The 12,832-nt window shown below is 32.0% G+C and overlaps 1 protein-coding gene across 1 annotated transcript; it reads right to left on the bottom strand.

Annotated features, from left to right (window-relative positions):
- Positions 1-849: 849 nt before the first annotated feature.
- LOC124535192 (putative transporter svop-1) lies at positions 850-8,743 on the bottom strand. The gene is made up of 10 exons (XM_047111293.1): positions 8,470-8,743; positions 7,257-7,418; positions 6,062-6,224; positions 5,596-5,717; positions 4,927-5,171; positions 4,341-4,495; positions 2,563-2,683; positions 1,970-2,259; positions 1,160-1,287; positions 850-1,082 (listed from the first exon to the last, which is right to left on the bottom strand). Exons 1-10 carry the CDS (start codon positions 8,537-8,539, stop codon positions 970-972), a joined length of 1,569 nt encoding a protein of 522 aa, XP_046967249.1. The 5' UTR covers positions 8,540-8,743; the 3' UTR covers positions 850-969.
- Positions 8,744-12,832: the final 4,089 nt, after the last annotated feature.

Below are 12,832 nucleotides of genomic sequence, written 5' to 3'. Positions count from 1 at the left end.
TTTTGAATATAATGTTGCCATTAATAATATTTTTAAATATTATACTTCAGAAATAAATTAAATCATTCATTAAATCGCTAATGTTTATCAGATCAAAAATAAAGCAGCACAATCTATAATAATAATTGAAGAGATATTTTTATGTGTTTTCTAACAAATAAAATGGCGCAAACTGGAAAAGGTTTTAGTTTATATTACACGACAAAATGTTTCCTGAGGCTCGCTTGACTTTTAGTTTTAATCTCGACTCTCTTTTAATTTAGTAGTTACTTGCTAAGCTACATTCTCTGAGTTCATGGGTTAAAAACCCGAATCTGGCTAATAAAAAATCTTAAGTTTTTAGCAAATTAGCTGTAATTGCCCGGGTTCTAGAAGTTAGGAATGGTAGAAGCGGATCATGAGAGTGTTTTTGTGTGTATGATATGTTTCGAGAACTTTCTTCCGTGAGTGGTCGTTCTGGCGACCAAACTTTAGGACATTATATAGTACAAACCATTATACTGTCTGGTTGCTACACATATTTAAGAAACTTCTACCTTTTCTATGGTCGGTTTTATTGGCATAAATGTGTTCGTATGCATAATCTGTTTAGCATTTCCCTGAATGAGTTGTATGTGAGCTTTTTATGTCTGAAATTTCGAATGTATACTGCACTATCCAGTAGCCATCAACATATTTTACTGGCATACCAGAGGATTATCGTAAATTAGAAAACATGAAGTTTTTGGAATTTGGAAATTTATAATGCTTAAATAGATTCAAAATAAAACTTGAAGTAGGTTTTTAAATATATTTTAATAATTAGTTTTTTTGTTATTTTATTTACATTATATATATTATATTATTAGCTACCTATTTACAGTAAAATTAACATCTTAAGTAATAATATATCTTTACACAATTATTATAAATAAACTGGCTTATATCCTAATAATACTTTCCTCAGTAATACCATCTTAATAATAAATCTTATAACTCAGTTCTTTCTATTTCATTTATTTTGTTTGCTGATTTAATAGTTTCGATGTCATCTTTTTTCGTTGACTTATCCGGGGGTAAGAAGAATGCTACGAGTAATCCAGCTGAAAGAGGAATTGTTTAAATGAGTATATGTATAAATACAAACTTAGATGACAATCGTGAAATACAATTTACTCACACATAACAAGTCCAATGTATCCAGATATCATGGGTGTACAATAGTCAGCGAGTAATCTGGCAATTAATTGGACACTAATAAATCCGAATCCTCGTGCAACTACAACGGACAGACATGTTGCCATAGCCCTGAAATACAAATGTTTTTTGTCAAACGATACTTATTAGCAAGAACTTATTTATATCTTGCGATTGTTCAAAGCCCTAGGTAAGAAATAGGTTCGACTTTTTGAGGTTATTGTTTGAAACTAGAGTTGTATGTTTAAGTGGCATAATCTACTTGGTTCTTCCCCAAATTAAAATAAAATAAAAAATAGGAACGTGAAAGATCAGTGCTTGTTCGGTTCAGATGGTCGTCTTTCATACAGCTTTTTTTTTTAATTTTTAATACGCTTTTTTATGTCTGTATTTTAATTTACACTATGTCAAGGATTTGTAATTTCTTTTTATTCTACGTATTTTTTAAATGTATTCATTTAAACTGTAATTCTAATAGAATTATTCATCTTAATCATCAATCATGAATAAGTATATATTCCAAAGCAGAAAAATAGGAACTCAGTATTGTTGTGTTCCAGTCTGAAGGGTGAGTGAGCCAGTGTAACTACAGGCACAAGGGATATAACATCTTAGTTCCCAAGGTTGGTGGCACTTTGACGATGTAAGGAATAGTTAATAATTCTTACAGCGTTAATGTCTATGGGCGATGGTGACCACTTACCATCAGGTGGCCCATATGCTCGTCCGCCAACCTATACCATAAAAAAAAATAGGAATAATTAATAATTTTATTATTTAAACAGACACTTACCTCAAATATGTAGGGTTCAGTTCAACAATATAAGTATTGACGTTGCCCAAAATAAGTTGCACGTATAAAAAGAAGTAGAACAGAACGATACTCATAATTGGAATTCTGATAAACAGCAGGACGATTCCACAGATTATAGCGACGGAGAATGTTAGTATGGAGGTCTTTTTCTTGCCCAGAGGACCCACCACAAAGGTAAGTACGACGTTCAAAGAACCAGACAGACCAGAGTAGCACATGACCGCGTAGAGAGTCATGGGTTTTATTACGTTATCACAGTCTGTTGTAGTCTGTAAAGAAACAGAGAAACATAAATTGAGGGTTAAATTTGGATTTTATTTTACTAATATAATTGTTGCCAGAATTAAAAAAGTTAATATTTTATAAACTGTCAAATCGTCTCGTTAAAAACGAATGCGTAAATATTAATGTAATGGAGAAAATATACATTGTTACGTATATTGTTTTTCTTAAATCAAAATATCTGTCTAATTTAGCAGATATAGCAACATATTAATGTACTAAAAATATGAAAGAATAAATATTTATTTTTATACAATGATAATTTAGGTATAAGTAAGAAGAAGTATTACAGTGGTATTTGAAGCTGTGGCGGCTGTGCTTGCAACTTCACAGAATGTCTTTCCCGTGCTGTCTTCTCCGATGAAGAAGGCATTTGTCATCGTTGGCACCCACATCGTGTAGCCTGTTGAACTGAAATCACCCAAAATCTTTATTTTATATGTAATCTAGTAGTTGCCCGCGCCATCGCTAACGTTTTAGGTTAAATAGGTACCCTTTCTTGGAGTTCAAGTTTGCTTCATAGTAAATTTTTTTGTTTGGTCGTGAAAGAGCGACAGGAAATGAAAGAAAGTGAAAGTAACAGTCCGTAAATTTTCTACTGCTGGGATAAGGCTTCTTCTCCCATTAAGGAGAGGGTTTGGAATATTCTACGACGCTGTTCCAATGCGAGTTAGTGGAATACACATGTAGCAGAATTTTGATGAAATTAGACACATGCAGGTTTCCTCACGATGTTTTCCTTCGCCGCCGGGCACGAGATTATAAATACAAATTTAGCACATATGTGTTTGCCTGGGTTGGAACCCGAAATCATTGGTTAAGATGCATGCGTTCTAACCACTGGACCATCTCAGCTCAACAGACAGACAGAGAGACAGATTTATTTTTACATTTATTATGTTAATATAGATAAATTCTTTATATCGAAGCATATTTTCAAAACAATAATTGCGTTAATAATGAAATGGTTTAAGGTCCACCTAGTGACTTAAAATTTCGCAGCATCGTGCCAGACTCCTTGGACTATTGTCGTCCTCACTCAGGGGGTAAATAGAAATATAAGTAATTATCTACTTAATTAAGTCAGGGCATTCGTATAATTCTATAAAAATAAAATACAATTGTTTACATAACGCCAATCAATCATAACACAATAGATAAAGACGTCTGCAGTGCTAATTGCTGATAGGACGTTTTAAATATTTTATGCGTCATTTGATTGAATAAGTCTTTTAAGCAAACTGTCTAGCCAATGAGGATTCGACGAAAACTTGCAGACGGACAAGAAACTAACTTTAATAGTTAGTTCTGTTCAGTCCGTCAACATTCTGAATGAATTGTAATTGTTACATTAGCTCTGATTTCTGAGACACGAAAAAGTCAGATAAATATGCTTCGTTAATATTATTTTAGTGTAGTTAGTAGAAAATATTACTCATTATTATAATTACTAAAGCAGAAGTATTTATAGGGACGTTTTAAATCACGATCGAATTAAAATCGGTTAGTTCGCGAAATGGACCATAGGATATATAAGTTTATATATTTTCTTAATTTCATAATATCGGTAATATTTGTTTAATTTGATAACAAATTAAATAAAATTTGAAAAACAAATATGTCCGAGATAGTCATCATGATCGATCTGACATCACTCAATTTAACGTTATTGAATGATTAGATTGATTGATTAATGGTTTCCGATTATTTTTAGTCATATCATCAATGAAATCTTTAAAATTGGTAATTGATTATCTTCTACGTGGATCTTTATTGTGCTTCCGGTGTGGTACGGTTTGTATTTTTCATCGCGGCTGTATTCGCGGTGAAAGGGGTTGGACGTCAAGTTTTAGACATAAAAAAGTTTACGTCCATCCCTGCTGAGTTCGAGCTCGCTTCATAACTAATATCGTATAATTCATTCGTTCATTCATTCAATTAATAACGCATTTTAATATGGTGTAGATACTTTATTAATTACGTTTGTTACTAATAAAAAAGGTCATCAATTACTGTTATTTGTAAATATGTAATTATGTAGTTTATAAATGATATATTCGATACTTACGTCATATAAGCACAAAGCAGAATGTAGTACAGTTTCAGCGAGTTTTTAAGTAGAGGTGGTTTAAAAAGTGGCGCAGTTTGATTCCACATTTTACGCAAAAACGATGCATTTGCGTTATTCGGTGCCTCGAATTCTTCCAAGAAAATTGATTTCACCTAAAAATATGAATTAGGTATAATATTATAGGAAAATTACATATTAGTAAAAAGTTATTAAATTGTCTATATCTATATTCCATTGTCTCTGATCAGACATGTACAATATTTGACGGTACATCAGAAGGCGCATCATGATACGATCTATACCGAGAGATTCTGCAATATATTTACTTAACAAGGTCAAGAATTAAATATTGAAAACAAAGATTTATTTGATACTAGTTGTTGCCCTCGGCTTCGCTCGCGTTTTATCATATAATTAAAAAAAAGCCTCCTTTCTTGGAATTCAAGTTTGCTTTACACTAAATTTCATCAATTTCGGTTCATTGGTTTGGTAGTGAAAGAGCGACAGACAAACAGAGTTGTTTTCATATTTATAATATTAGTATATAAGAATGTTATTAAATAACATATTTATTACAACTTACGGGAAAACATTCCTTGTCTAGTCCTTTATTCCATTTGAATATATTTTTTAGACATTCCAGAGCGGCTTCTTCTTTTCCCTTACTGAGTAAAAATTTCGGACTTTCTTGAAGAAATATAACACCAATAACTCCAATGATGCCTGGCAAGCTGATGATTTGCAGCAGCATTCTCCAAGGTCGGTAGGTCATTGATAGCCAAGGTACATCAATGATGAATGAGATCCCAGTTATAGGTAAAGCAATAACTAGAGAAAAAAGAGAATAAACAAGTTAATTTTCTTATAAATGTGCAGTTTTCATTATAGTTTAAATTTACAGTCTGTGAAGTGTCGACAGGGAAAGTATCACCACTTTTAAATTATACTGTACAATGGGACTGCCTCGCTTTGCAGACTGTCTCTACGTATGCTTAGATATTTAAAATTACGCAACGGATTTTGATACGGTTTTTTTAATAGATAGAGTGATTCGATAGGAAGGTTTTTGTATATAATACATGGACAATATAATAAAGAAACAGCGATAATTTTAATAGTTTCTAATGTGATGTAAATTAATGTAAATAGACGATTCTGTAGTATATATTGGTATCAGTTATTGCATCCGTGCAAAGCTGGAGCAGGTCGCTAGTTTAAAATAAAAATAAACGTTAAAATGAGTTTTGCTTACCACATATAACAAATTGCACGTACATTGTCGCACTGGCCATTAAGAATACGAAACGACCTCTATAACGAACTGGTACGCTTTCCCCGAGTAAAACAAACGCGGCTGCATTTGCTGATGACGTGCTGAAATAGTAATGAAACCCTTTAACTTTTCAGTACATTATTTGATTCTTATTTTAGCATTCTGTTGGTATGGTGTAGCAAACTGGTTAAATTAGCCAATAATTTCAATCAATACATTTAATGAATTGAGAGTGTCTGTTTGTAAAATGAAATTAACCGCTTTTTACTAAATGTATTTAACAAAAAATCATTCTTTACAATTTTTGTCTGTTTGTTTGTACTGGACTTTCACTGTCAAGTTCAACTCTGATGTAATTGTAATCTGATTCCACTCGGTATGGATTACTTCGAATATCATATTGAAAGCGATTAATACATCGTTGTATTAATCAAGTGCTACTTACAAGCTGGCTGAGAGAAATTTGAACACCGCCAAATATATGTAGTTTGGCGATATACTGACAGCCAAGTTTAGGAGCATGCCGATTGGCATGGCTATCAGTAATATTGTGCGTCGTCCTATGGTATCAGCGCCGAGACCCCATGCATAAGAAGATACCATTACGCCTGTTATAAGAAAAGATACAATAAATTAAGAAAACATACATTAAAAACTCTTTCAATTAACCTCGTTTACAAAACGTTTTGTTTTCTTTTTTTTTACGTGTTCATTGGCACGTAACATTTTCAAAGGGATTATTCTGGTATCTTGGTCGTCTAACTAAAAAATATGCTAGGGGAGTTTATGACCTACATTATGCGTAAGCAATTATCGAGAGAAATAGGGCGTAGCGAGGTATGGTCTGTCTGTAACCTTACCTATTATTATACATTCAATTATACAAATGAGGGTGTTGGTGATGCAGTTTCATATATAAATAACTGAAGTAATTGCTTGTAGAAGTTTTGCATAGCTGGGCTTAGGTGACCTCGTCACCTGAGCAAGAGCTTAAATCACGTACATTGTACACATACATATGTCTTTATCGACCTGACCTCACAATGATTTCCTTCATCATATATTAAATGCACTGAACAGTGATATTCGCCAGCGTTTGACCCCACCATCCTATTTTCACGTTTTTTAACTGCTGGGCCATTACGGCTTTTTCTTATCATATTGTTTTAATCTTATTTGAAATAATTGTATTTTTAATAATACTTTTTTTAAATAAAATTACATCCATTATATATAAATATTAAAAAGTCTACATATATATGACCACATGATATGGTGGCTATGGGCTGTTAGGCAGTATTTCTCCGTTAAATTGCATCTCCGATCCTAAATATATAACGCGTATATACGTAGGCCTTCTTTGTAACATTAACCATTTCTAACTACACCAATGCGCCATCCAACACTAAACACCTCTTGCAACTAAGATGTTATGCCCATTCATCTTTGAAAACGGAATACAACAATATTGAGTATAGCTTCACTTAATGTAGTTGTTAATAACGATTGAAAAGTGTTTGTTAAAGCCTACTTGAATTAAGTATATTTTGATTTTAATTTTTTTTTTGGCGATAGAATGCTCGATGAGTGGTTGGTGCCGACTCAAGTGAGCTTGCTCAAAATAAATGAATATAATTTACCAATTAAAGGCATCGCAGAGAGTAGGCCCTGTTGCGAAGTCGTTAGCTCCATGTCACACGCAACACTTGGCATCACCACGGAGAAGCCGAATATGTCGATGTACATAGCCAAGATCAGCAGGCAGCACACCAACAACATACTGAAGTTGTATTTTCCAAAACCTGTACCAATATTAAATAGTCATTTTCTATATACATACAATAGAATTGGTGTCTATTTGTTATATTAAAATAACCGCTTTTTACTAAATGCATTTGTATATACGAAAATAACATTACAATTTTCAATTTTTATCTTTCGGTCTGTCTGTTAGTTCTGGCTACTCTCTGGATCGATTTTGACGAGACTCTCACTGGCAGATAGCTCATGTAATAAGGAGTAAGTTAAGCTACAACAATAAGTTTTTGTTAAATTCAAACGGGCACGAATTCGAAGACTTAGCTGGTTTTTATATAAAAATCCAAATCCATTATTCAAATGGACTATAATAAGCACATTTGAATCTAAATTTTGAGGGTATTAATGATTCAAAGCATAAAATCATATAGAGGGGTGGAAAGGGTATTCCCCTTGTTCTGTCGCTGATGTCTCAAATAGCGCGTAAATGAATTTAAAATCGAAATAACAAATATTGTCTTCGAAGCATTTTGGAATCATCATATAAATTAAATATATTATTCATTAAAAGAATACTTATTAGGAAAAGAAACGCCTGGATTTAGGCACGGATTCCATTGAAGGTTCCGTTGAAAAAAAACAGTATTGTAAATTTGTTTATTTGAAAAGAGCAACTATGCGACTTTCTTGCTAGAGGCTGGTTTTCGAAACATTAAGTTTAAGTATTGACGATTCAAAAACGCTTCATTGTGAAGTTTACTTAAATTAAATTGATTTGATTTGCAAAGGCTGAAAAAAGTATATGTACGTCCTTGGTGTACTAAGTTTGCCTCGTAGTAATTTGCTCTCAACTCAATAATATAGTCATGACGAACAACTAGATACACATATTTACTTTCATATTAATAATATAACTTATAATAAAGGATTCAAAACATAATGCCGAATATGACTGCCGAAGGAGACCGATCGAAAAATAAAAAATAACTAAACCTAAAATGGTCATTAATAATTACCAATTAATGTGTACATTATTTTCTGAAAGGTAGATGGAAATATATACTTCTAGATTCTTCTAGAATAAGTACAACTTACCAGTTATATTTAACGCGTCTTCGAAATTACATTTTTTCGGTACATCTTTGTAGTTTTCATTCACTTCCATTGTGTTTGGGTTTTTATAACAGCGTATACAATATTTTAATTTTTTCTAATGAGATTATTTACATAGAATTCGAGTCTTCAATTTATTTTTTCACTAATAACGGTATGCCACTATAGTCAAAATATATGTAATAATTTCATTTACTGTAATAACATGCTTATAGCAACGTATCAAAGTAAATGAGGCAAGACTAAAATTTCTTTAATAGTTATTGATTTCAAGTAGCTATTCAGACTAAAGTTTATCACGGGTTTTATCAAATACTCTGTCCACAGAGTAACTTCTTACAGAGCTATATTATTTTAAAAAAAAATGTCTTTATTTTGTGTTTAATTTATTTAAATATATGATTAGCGTCCGCGCCGTTGTTACTTACTAAATACATTTACTTCCTTTTAATTGCTCTCAATTATTTAAAGGAAAACATTAGTAAAATTATATGTACATTGAAAACTAAACTTAAAGTTAGAGTATCTTTAAATACATTTTAATATTTATTTATGTCAGCGTCCCTACTAGCTACTAATTTTCTTCACACGGGACAATTTTATGGAGGTCCGTCCCGACTTTGTATGGTTTTTTTTTTATTTTATATATTATAGATTGGCGGACGAGCATATAGGCCACCTGATGGTAAGTGGTCACCATCACCCATAGACAATGACACTGTAAGAAATATTAACTATTCCTTACATCGTCAATGTGCCACCAAACTTGGGAACTAAGATGTTATGTCCCTTGTGCCTTTAGTTACATTGGCTCACTCAACCTTCAAACCGGAACACAACAATACTGAGTACTGTTATTTGGCGGTAGAATAACTGATGAGTGGGTGGTACCTACCCAGACGGGCTTGCACAAAGCCCTACCACCAAGTAAGGTCAAATTCATACTTACTTAAGTTCTCGGAAAATTCGTCTATGTACGTTTAGATTAGGTTATAATACATTAGTTGTACATAATAAGTTTGGTGCTAGTAACTCTTTCGACGTCCCGCCAATTTTTTAGACTTAATATTTTCAAATTATTAAAATAATATTAAACAACAAGAGTAGCCTTTCATTATATGTTAGTCTAAAACTTTAAATTGAAATAATATAAAAATATCGTTTCTGGTTATTTATTTAAATTATAATTACATAATAGACGAAGAAAATATATAAATTAATTAAATAAAAAGTCGATTTAAACTTCAAATTGTAGGTAAATGCCTTCGTGAAGTTTAACGAGTCCATGCTTTATAAGAATTAAAGAAATTATAATTATGTCAAATAGCAGAACGTATTAAACTGTTATAATTGTTAAAATAATGACTCGAAAATATAAAGAATAGCTTTATTACAGCGGGTAATCAAAAATTGCAAGACTTTACAAATGGTATATTATTTGGTGATGTGAACAAGGGATGGTAAATATTTCTCTCTGTGAAAGCTTTCAGCAGTTTTGACCACTTACTATCAGGTGACCTATTTGCCAACCTGTCTAATTATTATTTTTTAGCTAAGATGACCCAGTGGGTTGAACACGTGCATCTAAACCGATGATTGCGACTTCAAACCCAGGCAACTACCACTGAATTTTCATTTGCTTAATTCGTGTTTATAATTCATCTCGTGCTTGGCGGTATAGGAAAACATCCTGCATGTGTCTTATTTAAACGAAATTCTGCAACATGTGAATCCACGAACCCGCATTGGAGCAGCGTTGAGCAGTTTACTTCGAACCTTCTCCTCAAAGGCCTCTCCCTTTCATGGGGAAATTGACAAGCTGTTTTTGTTGTTGTTGCTATTTTAAGTAAATTGCGTTATTAAATTTCAGTTTTCCCTGATAATGAAGAGTAGTTAATTTTAAGTTGAGGGTTTTGTATTAGTCGTGGTAATTTGATGTTTTCTGTAGTATTACTATAAATTTATTTATTTTTCAAGACCATAATGTATCTATAAACGTGTTTTAGGTACTCTTAATCAATACGGAAGATAAAATAATATATTGTGTAAAGATCTCTATCTTAAGATAAATGAATTGGAAAATCCAAAATTTCTCACTTCATTCACTGACGTTACAATAAAATAACTATTTTTGTGCTACATGCTACAAACTGCAACGTCAAGTTGAATTTTCAATTTTGTATACACTGCAGTGTCATGTAGATTCATTTATATTCAAATTTAGGTCATACGTAGAATACGAATCTTCATAAAACACGAAAGAAAACTTTTTACTTGGGTCAGAATTCTTTCCAAAACAACTCAGCAAGGTTTCAATACAATCAGATGAATGGTTTGGGAAACCATAGAATACGTTTATTATTTTTTATTTATAGAAATGACCACGTGATCATTTTATTAGCCGAATTAATTGTAACAAGTTTTCATTTATAGTTATGGCATCACTTTCGAATTGTGCTAGTTCAATTCAATTCAAACACCAAATATTCCCGCTTTAGAATATATAATGTATAGTATTAAATAGATTTGGACATAGACATAGACGCTTATCGTCACGGTAGCATGCGTAAGCAATCCTGTGGCGTCCGCCGAAAGACGGAAAGGGTACCGCTGGTAGCTTTTTAGTGGGTAAACCACTTTCCATCACGTGGGGGAAGCGCGTAATGCGTTTTTCCAGACTTAAAATTAAAGACATATTTTCTGATAATGAGACAATTTCTAGTTCATGATTTGTTTATATTATAGTTAGTTTGTTACATTTTAAATGGATATAAGTAATATATTATCCTAGTTTTTCTATCTGAAATCACAAACAAATACATACGTGTATTGTTCAATTATCATAATTTAAGGTTTTTATGCAATTATAATTATCATCTGATTAGTGATGTTATTTTCAAAACGGGTTTTTAATTGATTGAAACTATTAACTATATATAACTATCGATAAGATGCTATCAAAGATAAAATGTGGTCTTTTGGTTTTCTACGTGAATTTCCATAAACGGTGAGGCGAGTGATATGAAAAGATACAATATCTCGTACATTGGATTTTAACGCGAGATCTTATCTTAAACGGTTTTCTGAAATCAGACAGCCTTCAGACTTCGCTTTCACTTTTATCGCTCGTGGTCTCTCTGGGTTATTTTATTATTTATTTCAAGCGCTAGTGATGTAGACATATTGACGATTCAAAAATGCAATCAAAATTATAATAAATTTTACTTGATTTCATTTGATTGACCAAGTAATATTACATCGTAGATCCTAAGATTGGCCGGTAATAACAGACTTACCTACTAGTTTCGCTTTCTGTATCGAATTGGATAATTAAAAGTATAATTCATGATAATAAATAAAACAAAGTCAATTCTGTTTCTTTTAATTTCTAGCGATATATTATTAGTCTACGGTCATATAGCTCTACGAGGGTGTATAGGGGTTAATGTTACCTTTTCATAACTCCATCTACTAAGCTGCCGGCTTCATTAGATTTGGCCTCATGAATAATAGCCCGAATTGGTAAATAAGGCTTTCCATGTGGCCAAATTTAATGAAGTAGAGAGTTTAGAAAGAAACATTTTGGAGAGGAGACAGGAAAATGATGTTTCAGAAAACCAATTACAGACATTGGTGACGTCATACGGTGCTCCAAAGCAAAAGGTCCATAGCCCTACGTAATTTACAATGAATAATATTTCCGTTCTCTTATTTACTTAAAAGAAGTTACTGTCAACAAATTAATCTCTTTCATTTGCTTCACTACTTGACTTCGCTTAGACCCTGTGATATAAATAAAAGTATTTATCATCATCATTATCATTACATAGTATAAAACAAAGTCGCTTACAGCTGTCTGTCCCTATGTATGCTTAGATCTTTAAAATTACGCAATCGAGTTTAATGCTGTTTTTTTAATAGATAGAGTGATTCCAGAGGAACGTTTGTTGTATATAAAACATGGACAAAATAGTAAAGCAACATTGATAACTTTAAAACTTCTAATATAATGTAAATAATCAAATTCTGTAGTATATTTAGTATTGTACACGTGCGAAGCCGGGGCGGGTGGCTAGTCAAGTACTGATTTTATTTATAGCAACTTACACCACTGATGATTTATGTAAATATTTAACAATAGTTTCACTAACGGTATGGATTTTTTTCTTATTATTTGCAACAACAAATTGAATTATATTCATAATAATTGACATTCTGAATGCAAAATGTGTTAAATATTCAATATGAACTTAGACATATTTTTTATGTTTGTTTTTACTGGTGATTTACTTAGCTTATAGTGATGTTAAATTATATTAAGTCATTAATTCGTTTATACTCTATA

Source organism: Vanessa cardui, chromosome 14 (genome assembly GCF_905220365.1).
Source record: "Vanessa cardui chromosome 14, ilVanCard2.1, whole genome shotgun sequence".
Classification (NCBI taxonomy): Eukaryota; Metazoa; Arthropoda; class Insecta; order Lepidoptera; family Nymphalidae; genus Vanessa; species Vanessa cardui.
This window is presented reverse-complemented; position numbering and strand designations above follow the sequence as displayed.